General features: G+C 42.3%; 1 protein-coding gene and 1 pseudogene across 3 annotated transcripts in view; both read left to right on the forward strand.

The window, feature by feature from the left end:
* PHF20 (PHD finger protein 20) overlaps positions 1 to 24,999 on the forward strand; it is a 191,270-nt gene that overhangs the window by 92,637 nt on the left and 73,634 nt on the right. For 2 of the 3 annotated variants that reach the window (XM_031656713.1, XM_031656715.1), the window contains exons 6-9: positions 2,647 to 3,034; positions 9,612 to 9,725; positions 11,106 to 11,285; positions 11,801 to 11,980. In XM_031656713.1, the coding sequence (XP_031512573.1) occupies positions 2,647 to 3,034; positions 9,612 to 9,725; positions 11,106 to 11,285; positions 11,801 to 11,980 (862 nt within the window). The remainder of the gene's footprint in view (positions 1 to 2,646; positions 3,035 to 9,611; positions 9,726 to 11,105; positions 11,286 to 11,800; positions 11,981 to 24,999) is intronic. The other variant, XM_031656714.1, reaches the window with a different exon arrangement.
* Positions 19,377 to 20,717, forward strand: LOC103888037 (annotated as a pseudogene).

A 24,999-nucleotide genomic window follows, 5' to 3' on the forward strand; every position in this document is an offset into this window, starting at 1 on the left:
GTATTTTTAATAGAGACAGGGGTTTCACCATATTGGCCAGGCTGGTCTTGAACTCCTCACCTCAGGTGATCTGCCTACCTTGGCCTCCCAAAGTGCTGAGATTACAGGGCATGAGCCACCATGCCTAGCTGCTTCAAAGGATTTTGATACATGATACCTTTGAGGTAACCTCAAAGGTTACCTTTTGCTGATTGGCCTTTTGCTGATTTTCTTCTTCAGAAAATTAACATTATTATTACATAAAGCTTTGGCCCTGATGATGCTTTTTCTTTGATCACTTGCCTCTCGTAAGGAGCCATATAGTAGTCTAAAACATTATTTTGGCCTTAAATTTGGCAATATTTGTGTTAGGTTTGTGGAACGAGTTAATACAGAGGATATAATTATAAACTTGTCCAGAATTGGCAGATTATATCCAGAATCTTCCCAAGTGGAAGTCCAGGGCTCCAGATAACAATTGTTCATCTATTTACTCTGTGTTTCTCAATAAATTGATGGATAGCATTCACAGTGCTTTGGCTTGGAGGTAGTGCCTTACCCGGTGAGGATTTTTGGGTGCCATGCTTCATTTCTCATTTCCCAGTGGCCTCTGAGTATCTGACCTTAGCCCAGTAGGCCCTTAAGCACAGGCCCATGGCTCCTGGACTTGGCTTCTTTTCCAAGAGGGTACAGTGGTTTGGCTACAGTTATCTGTCATGGGCAATTTCAAAGGTTTTTTCATATACTATTAGAATACATGGAGATTTTTTTTTTTTCTGTAGAACTGCACTGTCTTATAAATGTTTTGATAGTCTCTATATTAGTAACACTTATGTTTTTAGCTTACTGTAGAAAATTAGAAAAGTACAAAGCACAAAGAAAATAAAAACTCTTATTCCATCAAACAGATATAATTGTTCTTAACACTTCGGTGTATAACTTGGCTTAACAATTTGGTGTGTATATCTTTCTGTGTTTTTTATTAAACATATATATGTGTGTGTATCTATTTCTTTTCAAAACTGAAGTTGTAGTACATTAATATAGTACTGTTCTTTTCTTTTAACTAACATTTCCTCAAGTTCCTTAATATCCTGAGAATATGATTTTTCACAGCTATGTAGTGTTCTGTAATATGTATGGAACTGTACTTTGTGTAACCAAATCCCAAATGGTCATTAAGGATATTTGTCAATCCAGGTACACAAATCTGATTATTCTTTTAGCTAACTTTATTTCTAGGGATTTATTCTAGTTCAGAGGTATAATGTTTTTAGTTTTGACTCAAATTGCCAACTCCTCCCCGAACCCCCAACAAGAAGGGCAATTTCAATTTATATTTCTGCTGGCCATTACCGGAATGCCTGTTCTCAAACCTGGCTACTTTCAGAATAATTTGGGGGACTTGAAAAAATATTTCCTTGTTTATTATTTTTCCCTGTAGAACAAATTAAACTTTTATTTGTTGAGTATTTAGGTACTGCTTCCTGCTTCCAGTGAAAACCTATGTGCCTAGTGTGTGCTAGGTGCTGGGGATCCCAAATGAACATAGTATGGTGGTCTCTGCTCTTTTGAGGTCCTAGAAGAGAGATATGCACACAAATAAACTTAATTATAGTTTTGGAATCTCTAGAGCTTTCAGACCTGGCATTATTATGAAACAGTCACAGTAGAGGACCTTCGATTTTTAGCGTGAATTTTAAAGAATGTAATGTAGGGAGAACGTAACTAAGAAGCAGTATTTCCTACCAATAGGCAAAAACTCCAAGTAGCTCAGGAACCTGGTAGGTGGTTTGTTGAACTGAGCACAGCCTTTACCTGGTAGAGGAAGCAGAGACTCTGGTTCTGGGTTGGATAATCTTTATAGTTTTCCTGTTCAGCTTCCAGTTATCAGTTTTGTTTTTTCTCTAAACGAGACATCAGCACATGCTGGCAAACTGATCAGTTTTGTTATTTCTCTACACAAGACATCAGCACATGCTGGCAAACTGAACCAGCCTCTGAAAAGCTCTGGGTTAGTATAGTCATGCTGGGGATAAGGACAGAGCATAAAGGCATTTTCTTCGAACACCTTTGTCAGAAAGATTGCTTTCCAGAATTTTAAGGCCAGGCATGGTGGCTCATGCCTACAATCCCAATACTTTAGGAGGCTGAGGCAGGAGGATTGCTTGTGCCCCGGAGTTTGAGACCAGCCTGGGCAACATAGGGAGATCCTATTGCTACAAAAAATAACAATAAAAAACTTAGCTGGGCATGGTGAAACATGCCTGTGGTCCCAGCTACTCAGAAGGCTGAGATGGGAGGATCGCTTGGGCCTGGGAGGTCGAGGCTGCATGAGCCATGATTGTGCCACTGCACTCCAGCGTGGGCAACAGAGAGAGACTCTGTCTCAGAAACAAAAACAAACAAAAGCCCAGAATTTTATTTTCTAGTGACTTATTCGTCATAATAAGGGAGACTGCACTGTCTCCAGAATAATTGAATTGTTTTAAGGATTGGTTCTCAACTCTTAGTACAGGTGGATATTGTCAGTGGTGCTTTGTGTATGTGACCTGGCATATGTCCTGTTTTAATTTCTTTGTTTGTCTTCATACGTTTGTAAGAAATTCCTAATTTTGTATTTACAAGTAATCACGAAGTGTTTCATCGCTATTTTGCTCATTTTAGAATATTGTGGGTAATGCTAGGCCTAAAGAAACAGATCACAAAAGTCTTTCATCATCTCCTGATAAACGAGAGAAGTTTAAAGAACAGAGAAAAGCCACAGTGAATGTGAAGAAAGACAAAGAAGATAAACCCTTAAAGACAGAAAAGCGACCCAAGCAGCCTGATAAAGAAGGAAAGTTAATCTGTTCTGAAAAGGGGAAAGTGTCAGAGAAAAGTCTTCCCAAGAACGAGAAGGAAGACAAGGAAAACATTTCAGAAAACGACAGGGAGTATTCTGGAGATGCCCAAGTGGATAAGAAACCTGAAAATGACATTGTGAAGAGTCCACAAGAAAACTTGAGGGAACCCAAAAGAAAACGAGGCAGACCCCCTTCCATAGCTCCTACTGGTGAGTTTTTCAAGTGGGCTCTGCAGTGGGCAATGCCAGAGTATTCTTCTGTGGCCCTTTGTGGTTCTTTGTAACTTGTATACTTCAATCCTTTGTTTTTGTGACTGATTTTGAGTTTTCTTATGATCTGGAAACAAGTTGTGTTCATGAAGCTGAATTTAAGTGAGGCACATATCCAAGTTGGGAATCTAAGTTGGGAAGTGTGTTCATAACTGAGCTTCCTAAAGTAGTGGTTAACCGTTGACTGGATACTTCAGCTTATATGATAAACCTGATAAACCAAGGCCTTTTGCTTGTGCTTTTTCAAATGATTTCAGTTTGAGTCAGCTTAATAGAACCTGGAATCAGGAAATAGAGTTCTAATGAGACAGACGTGAAAGAAAAGTAGTAAAAAGGTATGGGCTTCTGAAGGAGATGAGGACAAAGGAACATTGGAGCTAGAAAAGCATGGGTGCATTTTGTTTTTTTGTTTTTTTTTTTTTGAGACGGAGTCTCGCTCTGTCGCCCGGGCTGGAGTGCAGTGGCCGGATCTCAGCTCACTGCAAGCTCCGCCTCCCGGGTTTACGCCATTCTCCTGCCTCAGCCTCCCAAGTAACTGGGACTACAGGCGCCTGCCATCTCGCCCGGCTAGTTTTTTGTATTTTTTAGTAGAGACGGGGTTTCACCGTGTTCGCCAGGATGGTCTCGATCTTCTGACCTCGTGATTCACCCGTCTCGGCCTCCCAAAGTGCTGGGATTACAGGCTTGAGCCACCGCGCCCGGCCGCATGGGTGCATTTTGAAATTGAGCTCTTTGGAGAGTGATTATTGATTAGAAATTTTCACAGTCTAAATAAAAAGCCGAGATAGCTAATTTGTAAGAGTCAAGGTTAGAGGGTATAGATTTAGGGAAGAATGCAGTTATTAAAAAACTTAAAATTTGGACTTCTTCTAGAATAACCAAGATTGAAACAAGCCCTGATTCCTTCCTAAGTCAAACGCTCGTTCTCCGAATCAATTCAGTGGCATGAAGAGTCCCCTGGGTCTCTAGACTGAGTGTGCCGTTGATTAAATATGTGCAGTGATCTTCAGACATTCTTGATTGTGTATTCTTTGTGTGTTCAGTTGAAACTGTGAATCCCCTAGCACGTTTTAAAGCAGTATTTATCTTTTTCTCACAAGTTTAAATAGCTGCAGTGGATATATTTAAAATACAAAACATGAAGGCTGAGTGCGTTGGTGCATGTTTGTTGTCCCAGCTACTCAGGAGGCTGAAGTGGGAGGATTGCTTGAGCCCGAGATTTTCAAACCAGCCTGGGCAATGTAGTGACATCCCATTTCTTTTTTTTTTTTTCTTTTTTTTTGAGACGGAGTCTTGCTCTGTCACCCAGGCTGGAGTGCAGTGGCCGGATCTCAGCTCACTGCAAGCTCCTCCTCTCGGGTTCACGCCATTCTCCTGCCTCAGCCTCCCGAGTAGCTGGGACTACAGGCACCCGCCACTTTCCTGCTAGTTTTTGTATTTTTAGTAGAGACGGGGTTTCATCAAGTAGCCAGGGATGGTCTCTGACCTCCTGACCTCAAGGATCCGTCGCCTCCCAAAGTGCTGGGATTACAGGCTTGAGCCACCACGCCCGGCCGACATCCCATTTCAAAACACACACACACACACACACACACACACACACACACACACACACACACACACACGTATTTTCATCAAAACCGTGGAACTACAGAGTAAGCCTTTTCATTATTCCCCAGTGATGCAGAGAATGCAAAGCCACTCTTCTCTATCAAATCAGACTATCAGACTTAATTTCTGTGGAAAAAATTTTAACTTACGTCACATAAGTGTATTAGTACTCATTGTAAGATAGGAAATTATATAATAGGTTGCTTTGTCTCCATATGAAATAAGGGATCTTCCTCTCTAGTGCTTGTAACTGGGTTTTGCCCTCAAGAGCTGAGGGTGCTACAACTGTCCCTAGGCCTAACTAGGGCCTGTACCTCTGCTGTCTAGTATGGTAGCCACTAGCCGCATGGGGCTATTGACTACTTGAAATGTAACTAGTCTGAATTGAGATGTGCTGTAAGTATAAGTAAATGCTAGATTTCAAATAGTACAAAAAAGAATGTAACACACCTCAATTTTAAAATATTGATTACAGCCGGGCCTGTAATCCCAGCAGTTTGGGAGGTCGAGGTGGCTGGATTACTTGAGGTCAGGAGTTTGAGACCAGCCTAGCCAACATGGTGAAACCCCATCTCTACTGAAAAAATATAAGGAAATATTAGCCAGGCTTGGTGGTGGGTGTCTATAATCCCAGCTACTCAGGAGGTTGAGGCAAGAGAATTCCTTGAAACTCAGGAAGTGGAGGTTGCAGTGACTGAGATTGGGCCACTGCACTCCAGCTTGGGCGACAAAACAAAAAAAATTGATTCCATGTTGAAATGTTTTTAGAAGCTGAAGCTGAGTGCAGTGCCTCATCCCTGTAATCATACCAGCACTTTGAGAGGCTGACGAGAGAGGATCACTTGAGCCCAGGAGTTCGAGACCAGCCTTGGCAACATAGTGAGACCTCATCTCTACAAAAAATGAAAAAATTGTCTGAGACTGGTGGCACGTGCTTGTAGTCCCAGCTATTCCAGAGGCTGAGGCAGGAAGATTGCTGAGCCCAGTTTAAAAAAAAAAAAAAGAAAAAACAAATTTAGGAAAGGTATTGGATTAAATAAAATAGTATTTAAATTAACTTTTTAAGTTTTTTTTTGACAGGGTCTCACTCTGTTACGTAGGCTGGAGTGCAGTGGCGTGATTGTGGCTAACTCCATTCTCCACCTCCTAGGCTCAAGTGATGCTCCTGTCTCAGCCTCCTGAGTAGCTGGGACTACAGGCACATGCCACAATGCCTGGCTAATTTATTTTTTGTAGAGTCAGGGTTTCACTATGTTGCTCAGGTTTGTCTAAATCTCCGGGCCTCAAGCAATCCTCCTGCCTTGGCCTCTGAAAGTGCTGAGATTACAGGCATGAGCCACCATGCCTGGCACTTAAAAACCAAACCCTCTTATGTGATGAGCAAAAAATTTAAAATTCACTAGGCATGGTGGCTCAGGAATTTGAGACCAGGCTGGCCAACATGGTGAAACCCTGTCTCTACTAAAAATACAAAAATTGGCTGGGCATGGTGGTTCACGCCTGTAATCCCAGCATTCTGGGAGACCAAGGTGGGCGGATCACCTGAGGTCAGGAGTTCAAGACCAGCCTGGCCAACATGGTGAAACTCCATCTCTACTGAAAACACAAAAATTAGATGAGCCTGTAATCCCACCTACTTGGGAGGCTGAGGCAGGAGAATCTCTTGAACCCAGGAGGCAGAGGTTGCAGTGAGCCAAGATCACACCACTGCACTCCAGCCTGGGTGATGAAGTGAGACTCCATCTCAAAAAAAAAAAAGAAAATTGCATGTGGCTTGCACTCTTAGCATATTTCTGTTGGACAGCACTGGCTTTATGTTCACTGGCTTTCTCAACTGAGTTCTGGGAGAGAAGCCACAATACCCAGGCCATCCTTGATCTGTGATGGATTGACCTTAGTGCATTGAGAATGGTAATAGCTGTATACCACCCTTACGAAAACAGAGAAAATGTATCTCTGTTCAGATGAGGAAACCCAGTTGAGAAAATCTGGAAATTTTAAACCTCCAGGCAGAGCACCGTGTTAAGATGTGCGATGAGTGAGAGGCAGGCCCTTTTATGTAAAGTGGGAGAAGGGCAGTTAAAAGCAGTTATTATACAAGGAGGGGTGGAAAATGTAAACTGGCAGAAATCTGACATGTCCTTAGCTTAGTTTAGGAAAGAGTATGTGTGAGAATTGAGTGTTTTGAAACTGATTCTCCTTTAGCTATTCATGCCCTGGCTTATACCCTCGAGAAAGTATGTACAGGAGTAGTTGTACCCCAATAAGCAGACTGCTCCTTTGAAGCCACATGTCTCCATTGAGATAAGAAAAAGGACATTTGGTTTTTATATTTTTATAAGTATAGGATTTCATAACGAGTAGGATAAATTTAATATAGAAAGGATGTTTTCCAAGTTTATGGTTAATCCTTGCCCAAGGCATTTGTAAAAACAGATTCCAGCCATGTCTCAGTTCTTTCCCAGTCAGACTGTCTGGATGGGAACCTGGGAATATGAGTTGTTAACAAGCTTCCCAGATGACTTATATTGTAAGAAGAGTTTGGGAAACACTCAAGTTCTGTATAGTCAGCCCCTGTTTATATACAGTATCAAAGGGAAGAAGACTTGCCAGATATCCTATATATTGTTCAAATCCCCTTAAAACATTACTTGGAATAAGTTCATTGATTTTTAGAGCCTTCCTTGAACACCCTAGATTGTATAGACTTGATTGGGAACAGGATATGAGCTATTTAGAGAGGATTGTTTGTATTTTTTTTTTTTTTTTAATTTTTATTTTTTTGAGATGGAGTCTCTCTCTCACAGGCTGGAGTACAGTGGCATGATCCCGGCTAACTGTAACCACTGCCTCTTCTCGTGCCTCAGCCTCCCGAGTAGCTGGGACTACAGGAGCGTGCCACCATGCCTGGCTAATTTTTTGTATGTTTAGTAGAGACAAGGTTTCATCATGTTGGCTATGCTTGTCTTGAACTCCTGAGCTCAGGTGATCTGCCTGCCTCTGCCTCCCAAAGTGCTGGGATTACAGGCGTGAGCCACCACACCCAGCCAGCCTGTTTGTATTTATGTTTAACATGGAATGTGTGGGATTTCCAAGTTCTGCCAGTTGGAACAAAATAATACTGGCACATTGGGAAGCTTGAACACAGGAAGAACCTTGGAGTTCAACGGTCTTCTGGTTTGCTTCCTCACACTTCAGGCCTGTGTCTTGTTGAGCCATTTGACCTACCTGAAGCTACAGGTCTTAGATGAATCTTTTCTGTCCCTCTTCCCCCTTCTCATCTTTCTCCCTTCCCTTCCTCTTTTCCTTCCATTTACTTCTCTTCCTCCATCTTCCTTTCCTCTTTCCTCTTCTCTCTCCTCATTTTACCCTTCCTGAGACACCTTAGCCTTGCCTTCCTGCCCAACTTCCCAGTTCCTTCTGCCTGCCTTTTTGATTCTCATCTTTTCTGATTTGGGGAGAGCTTCGGTAGGTTTAAAACTAAATAGTAAGGGCCAGGCTCAGTGGCTCACACCTGTAATCCCAGCACTTTGGGAGGCTGAGGTGGGCAGATCACCTGAGGTCAGGAGTTCGAGACCAGCCTGACCAACATGGAGAAACCCTGTCTCTACTAAAAATACAAAATTAGCCAGGCGTGGTGGTGCATGCCTGTAAACCCAGCTACTTGGGAGGCTGAGACAGGAGAATCACTTGAACCTGGGAGGCAGAGGTTGCAGTGAGCTGAGATCGCGCCATTGCAGTCCAGCCTGGGCAATGAGAGCGAAACTCCATCTCAAAAAAAAAAAAAATTAATAGTAAGTACTATGCCGGGCAGGTGGCTCACGCCTGTAATCTCAGCACTTTGGGAGGCAGATCACTTGAGGTCAAGAGTTCAAGACCAGCCTGGCCAACATGGTGAAACCCCATCTCTATTAAAAATACCAAAAAAAAAAAATTTTGCCAGATGTGGCAGGCACTTGTAATCCCAGCTACAGGGAAGGCTGAGGCAGGAGAATCGCTTGAACTCAGGAGGCAGAGGTAGCATTGAGCCAAGATCGCGCCACTGCACTGTAGCCTGGGCAACGGACCAAGACTTCATCTCAAAAAAACAAGCAAGCAAGCAAGCAAACAAACAAACAAACAGAAAACTAAATAGTAAGTACTCTTCAAAGGCTTAGTGTCTGTACTGCTAAATTATGTCGGAGCTGGGTTTGCTGGGGACCAGCAGGCTTGCCTGGAACATTGACTATTAAGTAGCATAGTCTCCCAATAATTTTTTTAGGATTGTGTTTAAGAAAATACAAATTCTTGGCCAGATCTCATGGCTCATGCCTGTAATCCCAGAACTTCGGGAGGCCGAGGCGGCTGGATCACTTGAGGTCAAGAATTCGAGACCAGCCTGACCAACATGGGGAAACCGTGACTCTACTAAAATTACAAAAATTAGCTGGGTGTGGTGTTGGGTGCCTGTAATCCCAGCTACTCTGGAGGCTGAGGCAGGAGAATTGCTTGCACCTGGGAGGCGGAGGTTGCAGTGAGCAGAGAGCACGCCACTGCGCTCCAGCTTGGGAGACAGAGCAAGACTCCGTCTCAAAAGAAAAAAAAAACAAAAACAAATTCTCTTAGACATTTTTCTTGTACCCTCAAAACTAGGCTCAATGCTAAGGTAATTAATGTAGCAAGTAGAGGTTGAAAACTGGAGCTGGATCATAGAAAAGATTCAGGAGGTCAATCTGCAAGGTATCTCCTATAAGGAAGTAATTTCTCACTCATTTTACTTTTTTTCTTTTATCTTAAGTAAGAATGACATTTTGATGGTCCATTTATAATGCAGTGATTTTTGCATATATATGTTTTATTTGTATATAAAAATGACAGACACTAAGAAATTATGCATCTTTTTTGTGTGGTTTTATAAACATGGTAGCTGTGGATTCAAACTCTCAAACTTTGCAACCAATAACATTGGAATTGAGAAGACGGAAAATATCAAAAGGATGTGAAGTCCCATTAAAACGTCCTCGGCTTGACAAAAATTCATGTGAGTTTCCAGTCTGTTTATGTGTGGCTAGAATTTGACATTGTTTGGGTCAGCCTCCTCTATATTCATCCTGTCCCCCATTCCCTATAGGCTCTAATGTTTGTCTCTGGTCACATGAGGTAATGTGAGTAGGATGCAGTTGGATCAGAAGGAGTTTTTGCTAGAAGAAAAATAAATCCCAAAGCACAAACTGTACTAATGCTGGGTTCTGTGGTATCATCTCCATATCCATAAATCACATTTGATTTGGATGCCACTGGAAATTTAATGGCTTAGGAAGGGATGGGTTTCTATGTAGAGTGAAACTTTAAAAATACTACTTATTGGCCGGGCGCAGTGGCTCATGCCTGTAATCCCAGTAGTTTGGAAGGCTGAGGTGGGTGGATCATCTGAGGTTAGGAGTTTGAGACCAGCCTGGCCAACATGGTGAAACCCTGTCTTTACTAAAAATATAAAAATTAGCTGGGTGTGGCTGGGCACGATGGCTCACACCTGTAATGCCAGCACTTTGGGAGGTGGAGGTGGGCAGATCATGAGGTAAGGAGATCGAGATTGTCTTGGCTAACATGGTCAAACCCCGTCTCTACTAAAAAATACAAAAAATAAGCCGGGCATGTTGGCGGGTGCCTGTAGTCCCAGCTACTCGGGAGGCTGAGGCAGGAGAATGGTGTGAACCCAGGAGGCAGAGCTTGCAGCAAGCCGAGATCCCGCCACCGCACTCCAGCCTGGGTGACAGTGAGACTCCGTCTCAAAAAAAAAAAAATTAGCTGGGTGTGGTGGCAGGTACCTGTAATCCCAGCTACTCGGGAGGCTGAGGCAGGAGAATTGTTTGAACCTAGGAGGCGGAGATTGCAGTGAGCCAAGACTGTGCCACTGCCCTCCAGCCTGGGTGATAGAGTGAGACTCTGTCTTACAAAAAATAAAAATACAAAATAAAATACTATTTATTTATTTTAAAAAATACCCTCTGGAGTGAGTTGGCTCAAATATTTAAATAAATTTAAAATAAAAAGTACCCTGTTGGCTCCAGAAAGGATTTGTGATAGCTCTAAGTAAGGCTCTTATAAACCTTATTGACTTTGGAAGTTAGTACATTTGGGAAGCCCCAAAATAGAGCATAGTTGTCAAGAGTGGGACATGACCTAGTACACGTTTTCAGACCATGAATCCTTAAAGAAGTGAAATTCTATCCTGGCAGGGATGCTTTGCCCTTACTTAAAACTGTAAACTAGTAAAGGGTATTTGCTTTTATCACTACTCTAATATTCCAGGAGTCTCTCTGTAAAGTCCTTTTAGAGACATCCAGCCCAGAAATCTGTAGTAGCACAGTTATTTCTTCTTGTTGGTCTCTTGACTACAACTCTCTTAATGGTTTAATAGCCCAGGAAAAGTCAAAAAACTACTCGGAAAACACTGACAGAGACTTATCGAGGAGACGTTCCTCCAGGCTGTCCACTAATGGGACCCATGAGATCCTAGATCCTGACTTGGTTGTATCAGATTTGGTTGATACGGATCCTTTGCAAGACACGTTGTCTAGTACCAAGGAATCTGAAGAAGGTGAGTCAGTCTGTTCAGGAATTGTCTTGCCAACCTGGTACCTTTTTAGTGAGAATCAATCTAAATCATTGTGTTCTGCCTTCCACAAGTATTAAATTGTCTTGAAATCAAACTATTGAATGGGCTGTAGTGTTTTTATAATGTATTGCTCTTCACTGATGATTTATTCAATAGACATACTTTCTGGATGCATTTGTGGTTGGTTTTGCTTATTTACCACTCAATGTTGGCCTGGAGGTACACTGTTTGAAGAGCCCTGCTTCTCTCTCTCTGCTGCCATCTCATTCGTGCCTTTGTGTTTATACTTCCAGCAATTTCTCCTTTCACTTTAACCTCTTTCTTTGAGAAGCTCACAGGCCAGCCTGTATGTACTGGAACCTGTGAATGTATACTTTTTTGTTTTAGATTAATTCCTTCCTCTAAAAAGTCCCTGGCTTTCTTAGACTATTGTAGGACTTTCGGTTTCAGAATTGCATACATGTATATTTCCCTCAAACTTTCTTTTTTTCTTCTAGGTCAGCTGAAGTCTACTTTGGAAGCTGGCCAGGTCTCATCTGCACTGACTTGCCACTCCTTTGGGGATGGATCCGGGGCTGCAGGCTTGGAGTTGAACTGCCCGTCAATGGGAGAAAACACCATGAAAACGGAAACAACTTCTCCCCTTGTGGAATTACAAGAGATTTCGACTGTGGAAGGTTCATATTTAGAGTTAAATTAATCCTCTTTTTATATACACTTTTGCTTATGCTTTGTGAACTAAAAAAAAAAAAAAAAAAAAAAGACTTTTCTGTTGATGTTTTTCACCTTTTATTAATATTCCCTTATCATTTTAATGTTATGCTCCTTTCATTTCTGATTTTCATAATTTGTGTTCCCTCTCTTAGTATGGCTAGGGCTTTATCTATTTTGTTTTCAAATAACTGAGCTTTTACTTCAATTTTCTCTATTGTTTATTTTTTAAAATATCATTGATTTCTGTTTTGATCTTGCTTTCTTCCTTCAGCTTTTTGTAGAACTTTACCTAATTGATTTTAGATCCTTCTTCCTTTTTTTTTTTCATTACCTGGTGAAAAGATCTTTCTTCCTAATATGAGCATTTAAAGTTATAAATTTCCGACTGGGCGTGGTGGCTCGTAATGCCAGCACTTTGGGAGGCCGAGGTGGGTGGATTGCCTGAGGTCGAGAGTTCGAGACCAGCCTGCCCAGCATGGTGAAACTCCAACCCTACCAAAAATACAAAAATTAGCTGGGCATGGTGGCAGGCACCTGTAATCCCAGCTACTCAGGAAGCTGAGGCAGGAGAATTGCTTGAACCTAGGAGGTGGAGGTTGCGGTGAGCTAAGATCCCGCCATTGCACTCCAGCTTGGGCAACAGAGTGAGACTCAGTCTAAAAAATAAATAAATAAATAAATAAATAAACAAACAAACAAACAAATAATAAAGTCATACATTTCCTACTGAGCACTGCTTTTGCAGCATCTTACAAATTTTGATATGTTGTGTTTCTATTTTTGTTCAATTTAATATATCTTGTGATTTATTTGTTGACCATGCGTTTCTTAGAAGTATGCTGTTTTAGTTTGAAGTATTTTATGTTTTTGTAGATACCTTATTGCTGTTGATTTCTAATATAGTTTTACTGTGGTAAGAGAACATGCTCTGTAGGATTTCAATCTTTTTACATTTGTTGAGATTTAATTTATGGTCCAGCATATGATCTGTCCTGGTGAATGTTTCATATGCACTTGAGAAGAACATGTATTTTACCGTTGTTGTGTGTTTGTTCTATATCTGTCAGTTAGATCAAGGTAGTTGATGGTGTTTCTCTGACAAATTGATTTTTGTGTTTTTTTTTTCCTTTTGGTCTAGTTCTGTCAATTTCTAAGAGAGGGTTAAAATCTCTGTTATTGTGGATTTGTTAATTTCTCCCTTTAATTTTGTCTTTTTTTTTTTTTTTGAGACGGAGTCTCGCTCTATTGCCCAGGCTAGAGTGCAGTGGTGTGATCTCGGCTCACTTCAGGCTCCGCCTCCCGGGTTCACACCATTCTCCTGTCTCAGCCTCCTGAGTAGCTGGGGCTACAGGCGCCCGCCACCACGCCCAGCTAATTTTTTTTTGTATTTTTAGTAGAGACAGGGTTTCACCGTGTTAGCCAGGATGGTCTCGATCTCCTGACCTCATGATCCCCCTGCCTTGGCCTCCCAAAGTGCTGGGATTACAGGCATGAGCCACCACAACCGGCCTAATTTTGTCATTTTTGCTTTGCGTATTTTGAAGATCTTTTAAATGCATACACATTTATAATTTTTTTGTTTTTTTTTTTGGAGACAGAATCTTGCTTTGTCACCCAGGCTGGAGTGCAGTGTTGCAGTCTCCATTCACTTCAACCTCTGCCTCCTGGGTTCAAGCAATTCTCATGTCTCAGCCTCCCGAGTAGCTAGGATTACAGGCATGTGCCACCACGTCCAGCTAATTTTTGTATTTTTAGTAGAGACGGGGTTTCTCCGTATTGGCCAGGTTGGCCTTGAACTCCTGACTACAGATGATCTGCCCACCTCGGCTTCCCAAAGTGCTGGGATTACAGATGTGAGCCTCTGTGCCTGGCCTAAATGTAATTGTTGATATGGTTGGGTTTTGGTCTAACATTTGACTGTGTTTTGCCTTTTTTTTTTTTAAGACAGAGTCTTGCTCTATGCAACAAAGTCTTGCTCTATTGCCCAGGCTGGAGTGCAGTGGCACGATTTCTGTTCACTGCAACCTCTGCCTCTCGGGTTGAAGCGATTCACCTGCCTCAGCCTCCTGAGTAGCTGGGATTACAGGCACCTGCCACCACAGTTGGCTAATTTTTGTATTTTTTAGTAGAGACGGGGTCTCACCATGTTGGCCAGGCTGGTTGTCTGTTTATCTTATTTGTGTTTTGTTTTGTTTCTTGTTTTTTAGGTTAATATTTTAAGAATTTCATTTTAATTCATCTGTTAGCTTTTAGATGTATTTCTAGCATTTTTAAAGAGGTTACTCTATGGATTATGGTACGCATCCTTAACTTTTCACAGTTCACTTTAGAGTTAATATTGAACCACTTTATGTAAAAATGTTCCATTAACCTCCCCCACGTTGTAGTTGTCACATGCATTATATCTACATATCCTATAAATTCCTTTTTTAAAAAAAGTTTTATTTATTTTTTTGAGATGGAGTTTCACTCTTGTTGCCCAGGTGGAGTGCAATGGCGTGATCTTGGCTCACTGCAACCTCTGCCTCCCGGATTCAAGCAATTCTCCTGCCTCAGCCTCCCAAGTAGCTGGGATTATAGGCATGTGCCACCACGCCTGGCTAATTTTTTTTTTGTATTTTTAGTAGAGATGGGGTTTCACCATGTTGGTCAAGCTGGTCTGGAACTCCTGACCTCAAGTGATCTACCCGCCTTGGCCTCCCCAAAGTCCTGTGATTATAGGCGTTAGCCACTATGCCTGGCCTATTATAAATTTCATAATGTAGTATTATAATTTTTGCTTTACACAATTATGTATGTTAAAGACAATAAGGCAAAAGCAACAGTCGTATTTACACATGCCTATTTCCAATATTCTTTATTTCTTCAAAGATTTCTTTTCAGCATGAAGAATTTCCTTCATATTTTCTTATAGGTTCCTGATGACAAATTCTTCTGGTTTTTGTTTAAACTTGACTTTTTTTTAAAGATAGAGTCTCACTGTTTCCCAGGCTGGAGTGCAGTGGCACAATCACAGCTCAGAGCAGCCAGGACCTCCTGGACTCAAGTGATCCTCCTGCCTCAGTCACTTGAGTAGCTGGGACTACAGGCGTGTGCCATTATGCCCAGCTAATTTTTTTTTCTTAACTTTTAGTTAAAAAACAAATAAGACTATGTGTCTTTAGAATTGCCTACTTTTTATTTGTATAACTTAAAAATTTTTTTTGAATAGTTTTTTTTTTCCCCTTGGCCAGATGCTATATAGTTAAAATAAATGTAGTAGAGCAGCTGTTTGAAAATAGTGAATCTCAGTACTCTGGGAGGTCGAGACGGGAGGATCACTTGAGGCTAGGAGTTCAAAACTCGCTATATTGAAGGTCTTGCATCAACATAGTGAGACCCTCTCTCTTCAAAAAATAAAAAAATTAGCCTGGCATGATGGTTCATGCCTATAGTCCCAGCTACTTGGGAGGCTAAGGTGGGAGGATCACTTAAACTGGGGAGGTCGAGGCTGCCGTGAGCTGTGATTGTACCACTGCCAGCCTAGGTGACAGAACAAGACCCTATCTCTTAAAAATTTTTAAAAAATTGTCCGGGCGTGGTGGCTCACGCCTATAATCCCAGCACTCTCGGATGCCTAGGCAGGCAGATCACTTGAGGTCAGGAATTCGAGACCAGACCGGCCAACATGGTGAAACCCCGTCTCTACTAAAAATACAAAAATTCGCTGGGCGTGGTGGCGCGTGCCTGTAGTCCCAGCTACTCTGGAGATTGAGGCAGGAGAATTGCTTAAACCCAGAAGGCAGAGGTTGCAGTGAGCTGAGATCGCACCACTGTACTATTCCAGCCTGGGTGACAGAGTGAGATTCTGTCTCAAAAAAAAAAAAAAAATTAAAAAAATTAGAAGGCCGGGCGCGGTGGCTCAAGCCTGTAATCCCAGCACTTTGGGAGGCGGAGACGGGCGGATCACGAGGTCAGGAGATCAAGACCATCCTGGCTAACACGGTGAAACCCCGTCTCTATTAAGAAATACAAAAAACTAGCCGGGCGAGGTGGCGGGCGCCTGTAGTCCCAGCTACTCGGGAGGCTGAGGCCGGAGAATGGCGTGAACCCGGGAGGCGGAGCTTGCAGTGAGCTGAGATCCGGCCACTGCACTCCAGCCTGGGTGACAGAGCAAGACTCCGTCTCAAAAAAAAAAAAAAAAAAAAAATCCAGGAATGAATACTTTAGTACTCATTCCTGGCTCATCTCTGCTGCTGTTCTCTTAGTCCTGTGTCTAGCTGAGTCCATAGTGTTGTGCTTCAGCCTTGAGGGCTTGTCGGGGCAAGGGATCTTCCTTTTTTTGCTCATCCTCCTCTCAGTGTCGGGGCTCTTCCCAGCCTGCTCTTCTGACAGATCGGGCAAATTATTATTATTATTATTATTATTTTATTTATTTATTTATTTTTGAGACGGAGTCTTGCTCCGTCGCCCAGGCTGGAGTGCGGTGGCGCGTTCTGGGCTCACTGCAAGCTCCGCCTCCCGGGTTCACGCCATTCTCCTGCCTCAGCCTCCCGAGTAGCTGGGACTATAGGCGCCCGCCACCTCGCCCGGCTAGTTTTTTGTATTATTTTTAGCAGAGACGGGGCGGGCAAATTATTAAAGTTCATATATAAATGAGGTGGAAGTTTAATCTCGGAATTTAGTTGTCTGTCGTGGCAGGGAGAGCTCTAGATGATCAGCCACATCCCTTGTGACTCAGCAGACTAAGCTTTTAATTATGTTGTCTTAAGGGTAGTGTTATGTTAGATGTCACTTGAAATTTGTAGTTAATTGTTCCTATACCACTGGGAAATACGCCATGCATATAAGAGACTAGATTGGAAGCTAACTCCAGTGCCTTTTGTAAAGTTTACGTATTTTATGGGGTCTTGGGCTCTACTTTTTCCCAAGATATACACATAGGTAATTTCTGTCTTGCATTAGCTAACTTAGCTATGTTTCTGGATTGTGGAGAGCACAGAACCAAGTATAGTAAGGGTGGGACGGGTGAGTCTAGGGGAAAGGATGATGATGAGATTTCACGTTGTCTTTTGCATCCTTACAAAGGTCCTTTCTAAGGGAATAATTTTGCCTTTCTAAGGGAATAATTTTGAAACCATTGCAACGGATTGAAGCACTTATCTATTTTCCAAGAGGGTTAATGGTAAGGGTGGAGGTCAAATTACTTTGAGCTTGAGCCAAGAGGAATAAATATAGCTTGGAACCCATTACTGTATTTTTTTTTTTTTTTTAATGAGGTATTTGCTTTTTGCTTTAGTGACTTAAAAGCCAGAGTAGATGGCTGGGTCTAGTGGCTCATGCCTGTAATCTCAGCACTTTGGGGGGTCGAGGTGGACAGATCACTTGAGGTCAGGAGTTCAAGACCAGCCTGGCCAACATGGTGACATCCCATCTCTATCAAAAATACAAAAATTACCCAGGTATGGTGGCAGGCGCCTGTAATCCTAGCTACTCGGGAGGCTGAGGTGGGAGAGTTGCTTGAACCTGGGAGGTGGAGGTTGCAGTGAGCCGAGATCGTGCCACTGTACTCCAGCTTAGGCGACAGAGTGAGACTCTATCTCAAAAATAGAAAAATAAAAAAGCCAGAGGAGAATGCAGTTGTGACTGTTATAATTGGGCAAGCATTCATTTATGCAGTAAAACAGAAGTTAGTAATTCCCCTAGAAGTTTAGAGGTCTCAGGCTCGGTGTGGTGGCTCATTCCTGTAATCCCAGCACTTTGGGAGGCCAAGGTGGGCAAATCACCTGACATTAGGAGTTAGAGACCAGCCTGGCCAACATGGTGAAACCTCATCTCTACTAAAGATACAAAAATTTGGCTGGGCGCGGTGGCTCACGCCTGTAATCCCAGCACTTTGGGAGGCTGAGGTGGGCAGATCACGAGGTCAGGAGATCAAGACCATCCTGGCTATCACGGTGAAACCCTGTCTCTACTAAAAATACAAAAAAATTAGCCGGGCATGGTGGCAGGCGCCTGTAGTCTCAGCTACTCGGGAGGCTGAGGCAGGAGAATGGCATGAACCTGGGAGGTGGAACTTGCAGTGAGCCGAGATTGTGCCACTGCACTCCAGCCTGGGCGACAGAACGAGACTCTGTCTCAAAAAAAAAAAAAGATACAAAAATTTGCCGGGCATGGTGGTGGGCGCCTGCCCAGATACTTGGGAGGCTGAGGCAGGAGAAGTGCTTGAACCTGGGAGGGAGAGGTTGCAATTTGCCGAGATTGTGCCACTGCACTCCAGCCTGAGAGACAGAGTGAGACTCCATCTCAAAAAATTAAAAAAAAAAAGTTTAGAGGTCATATTATTCTCTGAAAATGGGCTGCTGCAAATATTTAGCAAGTGCCTGATAAGTGCCATTGCCAGACCCTATTCTTTTCTTCTTCTTCTTTTTTTTTTTTTTTTTTTTGAGACAGAGTCTTACTCTTTTCCCCAGGCTGGAGTGCAGTGGTGCGATCTTGGCTCACTGCAACCTCCACCTCCCAGGTTCAAGCAATTCCCCTGCCTCAGCCTCCCGCTTTCTTGTTTTGAAGGCGGGGTCTGACTCTTTCGCCCATGCTGTAGTGCAGTGGTATGATCTTAGATCACTGCAGCCTCTAACTCCTGTGCTCAAGTGATCTTCCTGCTTCAGCCTCAGACCCTATTCTAAGCTGTCTCATTGGTTAATATTCTATAAGAAGCATAAAATAAACAAGAAAGAAAACCAAATAGAAGTACAGGTCCATTCAGTTAAGTTATTTTTAGTAAATACCTGGTAGAAGTGGGACACTTTGCCACAGGATCCAGATCAGTGATTCTAACCCATGAAATCTTGCGTGTTTGTTGTTAGTTATAAAATGAATGAATTGTCATTGAAGTATAAAAAATTAACAAATGATTTACTTCTAAATTAACTAGTTAAGATTTAGCATGATGACTATAATATTTTTTGCAAATGATTTACTTTTAAATTAACCGGTTAAGATTTAGTGTAATGCCTATAGTATTTCAGCTTTAATGAATTTGTGTTCTCTATGGTTTCTTGAGCAGGAGAGTCATAGATCTACAGCCATTTTAGTTTGGGAAGTTATGGGTGTCTATGGTTTTTCATATTATCAATTATGTATTGTGATGGAAAACTGATAGATAATTCATTATTCTGGGGGTTAGAGAGATGAATGTGACATCTGGTCTAGGCCCTTCCAGGTCTTTCTGTCCAGAGGAATGGATGAGACTTCCTCTGTCATGACAAACTTAGAATAAAACTACGAGAATAGAGAGAAGAATGACAGTGTAATGTGTGCTACATAGAAATTGATCTCTTCGGGTTGGCCTGTGAGAGGTTTTCTTGCTCTAGGGAGATTCTTTAAGCAATCACTATGTCAACAAACACAGATGTTTCCCTTTCTGAATTCATATGATGAAGATCAGGGATCCAAACTTATTCAAAAAGCTAAAGAGGCACTATTCGTACCTGTTGGAATAGAAGGTTTTTCAGCAATTGTTGCATAAGGATTATACAAATTGAAGAGCAGGGGAAATACTAAAATGTCCCTTCATCTGATCCACATGTGTGTGGCAGCCCAAGGCTTTGTTGTAGGAGCAATTGCTGTTGTTATGGGCTATTCCATGTATCGAGAATTCTGGGCAAAACCTAAGCCTTAGAAGAAGACATGCTGTCTCAGTCTTGTTGGAGGAGCTTGCTTTAGTTAGACTTCTCATTATTGAAGTTATGTATTATTGTTGAAAATAAACTAATTTGTATGGGTTTAGATGGTAACATGGCATTTTGAATATTGTCTTACTTTTTTACAGGCTTGATATGCCTGGTGACCGAATTACTAGTGACTAGTTTACTAACTAGGTCATTCAAGGAAGTCAAGTTAACTTAAAAGAAACATGTGACCTAAATGCAGTTGATGGTGTCGAAATGTCCACCTTCTTAAATTGTTAAGATGAACTTAGTTCTAAAGAAGATAACGGGCCAACCCCAAAGTATTCCCAGTTTGCTGCAGAGTCTCATGTATTTTGGATGTTATAGAAGAGTCCTATTTGCCCCAGTTAATTTAACTATTTTTCTGCCTGCTTTGTGGGCTGGCTGGCTCTTTAAGAACTCTGTCCAAAAAGTGCTTGGAATATAACTTGTAAAGCTTCCCACAACTGACAATATGTATATGTGCGTGTGTTTAAACCAAATCTAGAAAACTTACAGTAGAGCTGCATAATAGCAGTATTTATTAAAGAATCACAGTTGTAAACATGAGAATAACTTATGGATTCTAGTTTATTTCTTTAGTAATTGCAAATTATATTTTTGCTGCTGTTATGTTAGAATAATTTTTAAATGTCATCTTGAAATATGTATTTTAAGCACTCATACAAAGGTAAATGAACACTTTTTAAATGTGTGCATTGCTTATTTTTTCCATAAGAATTATAAACATTAAACTGAACAAATTACCTATAATGGTTTTGATTAATGGCTTAAGAGCAATCTGGTTAGGCCAGACAGTATACCCAAACTTTTATATACCATAGAATGTTATTACGCTTGTGAAATTCTCTTATCTAACTGAATTTACATTCCATGGTGGTAACATGGTATATGTATTGTTATTAAAGTGACCCATGTAAAAAAGAAAGAAATTGACCTTTCAAGACCAGCCTGGGCAACATGGTGAAACCCCATGTCTCCAGGAAAAAAAAAAAAAAAAAAAAAAAAACCAAAACAAAACCCCAAAAACCAAATTAGCCGGGTGTAGTGGCATGAGCCTGTAATCCCAGCTACTTGTGAGGCTGAGGTGGGAGGATTGATTGAGCCCTGGAGGTCAAAGCTATAATAAGCCATGGTCATGGCAACACTGTGCTCCAGAGCCGTGACAGAGTGAGACCGTGTGAAAGAAGGAAAGAAAGAGAGAAAGAGAAAGGAGAGAGAGAGAGAAATTAATTGACTTCAACTCACTTACTGAGCCTTTAACATATGCCTAGGACTGCTAACTGTTGAGTATGCAAAGATGACTGGGCACTCTTGGTTTTAGTGTTCATTAACTGCTATTTGGATTTGCTATTTGCCTCTTGGGGAGAGGTTGGTGCTTTAGGGGCAGGGATGGAAGAAGGTAGTACTTGCACAGGACCTTGAAGGATGGGTAGCACTTAGGCATTTGAAACTGTAGGCAAAGCAGCTAGCATGGCATGACCACAGGGCCATTTCTGAGACTGTCAGGTATGTGTTCTGACTTGATTGCAGACTTCCTGAAGTGGGTTAAGGTGGGGTAAGTTGCTGCCAAACTGAGGTTGGTTGCTTTGAGGAATTTATTGAGAAACTGAAAAATGCTTCATTTTCAGGATAGGGAGATAACCTGTGTTGGCAGGGTTGCTTTCCTTCCATTTAGCTATTTTGTGGCCATAAGGCATTTTTTTCTGCATATATTTTAAAGAAGTTTTTATTTTGAAATAATTTGTTATTAAAAATGTTGTCAAAAATGGTACAAAGAATATACCTTTAACCAAATTCCCCGATTGCCAGCAATTTACCATATTTGCTTTATTATTCTATTTTTTTTCTTCTCTGAGATGGAGTCTTGCTCAGTCACCCAGGCTGGAGTGCAGTGGCGCAATCTTGGTTCACTGCAAGCTCCGCCTCCTGGGTTCATGCCATTCTGCTGCCTCAGCCTCCCGAGTAGCTGGGACTACAGGTGCCCACCAACACGCCTGGCTAATTTTTTTTGTATTTTTAGTAGAGATGGGGTTTCACCATATTAGCCAGGATGGTCTCGATCTCCTGACATCATGATCTACCCGCCTCGGCCTCCGGAAGTGCTGGGATTACAGGCGTGAGCCACCGTGCCCAGCTTATTATTCTATTTTTTAAAGTACTTTTTCTAGATGGGATGCAGTGGCTCACACCTGTAATTCCAGCACTTTGGGAGCCTGAGGCGGGGAGATCACTTGAGGTCAGGAGTTCGAGACCAGCCTGGCCAACATAGTGAAACCCTGTCTCTACAAAAATAAAAAAATTAGTCGGGCATGATGGCACATGCTTGTAGTCCTAGCTACTTGAGAGGCTGAGGCAAGAGAATCTCTTGAACTTGGGAGGTGGAGATTGCAGTGAGCCAAGATCGTGCCACTGTACTCCAGCCTAGATGACAGAGTGAGACTCTGTCTCAAAGAAAATAAAAAATTTTAATTTTTTTTTTTAGAAAGTACTTTTTCTGAATTGTTTAAAAATAAGTTCCAGACCTTTATCCCTAAATACTTTTTTTTTTTTTGAGACAGAGTTTCTCGCTTTTGTCACCCAGGCTGGAGTATAGTAGTGCGATTTCTACTCACTGCAACCTCTGCCTCCGGGGTTCAAGAGATTCTCCTGCCCCAGCTTCCCAAGTAGTTTGGGTTACAGGCGCACGCTACCATGCCTGACTAATTTTTGTATTTTTAGTAGAGACTGGGTTTCCATGTTGGCCAGGCTGGTCTTGAACTCCTGACGTCAGGTGATCCACCCACCTCAGCTTTGCAAAGTGCTGGGATTATAGGTGTGAGCCACCACTGCACCTGGCCTCCCTAAGTACTTTTTAGAAAATCCCCTATTTAATTAGCCTGGTGTGGTGGCGTGCACCTGTAATCCCAGCTACTCGGGAGGCTGAGGTGGGAGAATTGCTTGAACCCAGGAGGCGGAGGTTGCAGTGAGCCAAGATAGCACCACTGCACTGCAGCCTGGGTGACAGAGCAAGACTCTATCAAAAAAAAGAAAATAAGAAAAAGAAAAAAAAATCCATATTTCCTAAAGACAAGGACATTCTTCTACATTACCACAATATAATTTTCAAAATCAGGACTTTCTTCAGACTTTATCAGTCTGTGCCTTTCACCCCATTTATGGCAGTCATCTTGTCTTTATTCTGTATGCTTTTTCTGGGCAATTGAAAAAAATATTCATAAATTTGAAAAGAACTCCAGAAATATACAAGGATAATTCAACTAACATTCTTGTCTCCCATAGTCCCATGGCCCACTACTGTTAGTATTTGGTCATGAGGGCCTCAGGACCATACACTGGCCTGCAGGGCCCAGCTTCTTCTGGCCACCTGTTGCCTCACCTTCCTGTTGATTCTGCTGCAGCCACATGGCCTCCTTGCTATCCTGCAGGTATAGCAGATATACTCCTACCTCTGGGCCTTGTTCAAGCACACTTTTATTGAATACTTTTTATTCCCAGCCAGAGCAAGTAGGTCCATGGGGAAACATATCAGTAATGTGATGGGTAATATTTATTTATGTATTCATTCATTTATTTGTTTGAGAAGGGTTTTGCTCTGTCACCCAGGCTGGAGTGTAGTGGCATGATCATAGCTCACTGCAGCCTCGACCTCCTGGGCTTAAGCCATCTTTCCGCCTCAGCCTCCTGAGTAGCTAGGACTATAGACATGTGGCACCAAGCTTGGCTAATTTTTAAATTTTTTGTGGAGATGGGGTCTTGATATATTGCCCATGCTGGTCTTGAACTCTGGGCCCCCACCTTGGCCTCCCAAAGTGGTGGGATTGGAGGCGTGAGTCACTATGCCCAGCCCTGTCTCCTTTCACAATTACATATAATTAGGCCGGGCACAGTGGCTCAAGTCTGTAATCCCAGCACTTTGGGAGGCCAAGGCAGGCAGATCACCTGAGGTCAGGAGTTAGAGACCAGCCTGGACAACATGGCGAAACCCTGTTTCTACTAAAAATACAAAATTTAGCCAGGTGCGGTGGTGTGTGCCTGTAGTCCCAGCTACTCTGGAGGCTGAGAGAGGAGAATTGCTTGAGCGTGGGAGGCGGAGGTTGCAGTGAGCCGAGATCACGTTATTGCACTCCAGCCTGGGTGACAGAACGACACTCTGTCTCAAAAAAAAAAAGAAAAGAAAAAAATGAAAAGAATATAATTAGCTAGGCATTGTGGCACACGGCTGTAGTCCCAGCTACTCGGGAGGCTGATGCGGGAGGATCGCTCTAAGCCCAGGCATTCAGTGTTGCAGTAAGTTATGATCCTACCACTGCACTCCAGCCTTGACAACAGAGTGAGACCCTGTCCCTGGAAAAACGAAAACAAAAACAATTACGTATAATTTATTTCATTGTATGGATGTTCCATAATTTATTTACCTAGCCCCTGCTGAAATATATTTAAGTTCTTTCTAACTTTTCCCTATTAATTCTCCCTGTTTTACAGACAAAGAGCCTAATATTTGGCATGAAGGAGTGACTTAGCTAGATTGGCACACTTCCTAATGGTCGGTATTGTAGAGGTTGGTAAAATTAAATTAAATTTTTGTTTGAGACAGGATCTCACTCTGTCATCCAGGCTGGAATGCAGTGGCACTGTCACGGCTCACTGCAGTCTTGACTTCCAGAACTTCAGTGATCCTCCCACTGTTCAGCCTCCTGAATCATTCTGACCACAGGCACTTTCCATCACTCCTGGCTAATTTTTGTATTTTTGGTAGAGACAGGGTTTTGCCATTTTGCCCAGGCTGGTCTCGAACTCCTGAGCTCAAGCAATCCACTTGCCTCGACTTCCCAAAGTGCTGAAATTACAGGTGTGAGCCAGTGTATCTTGGCCCAGAGTCTGTAACTGTTGTTTTCCTGCTGAGTGCCTAATTCCATCTGATAAGATGCTGGGTGCTATATAAATCAAGTGAAATGAACAGAGTCCCTGCCTTTAGGGGCATTGCACAGTATGTGATGCAAACTTCTGCTCTCGGGGCACTCATTAAAGCAGTGTGTACACTCAGAGTAAGAGACTTAGTAGGGTGGCTAGGTTTGGAGGGTAGTGTGTGGTACAAGTGATGTCAGTACTCCAGGACTGGATGGTGCCTTTTGAATTCTTTGAGTTGTGGAAAATGTCTTGATCTGGAAACTGAATGGTGTTTCTGGTGTTTCTTTTGGAACATAGGTTTAGTGGTGTGAGTACAGAATGATCCAGAAAGATTGCTGGGGGAACGGGAGGTTGTTGAGAAC

This window comes from Papio anubis, chromosome 16 (assembly GCF_008728515.1).
Source record: "Papio anubis isolate 15944 chromosome 16, Panubis1.0, whole genome shotgun sequence".
In the NCBI taxonomy this organism is placed as follows: domain Eukaryota; kingdom Metazoa; phylum Chordata; class Mammalia; order Primates; family Cercopithecidae; genus Papio; species Papio anubis.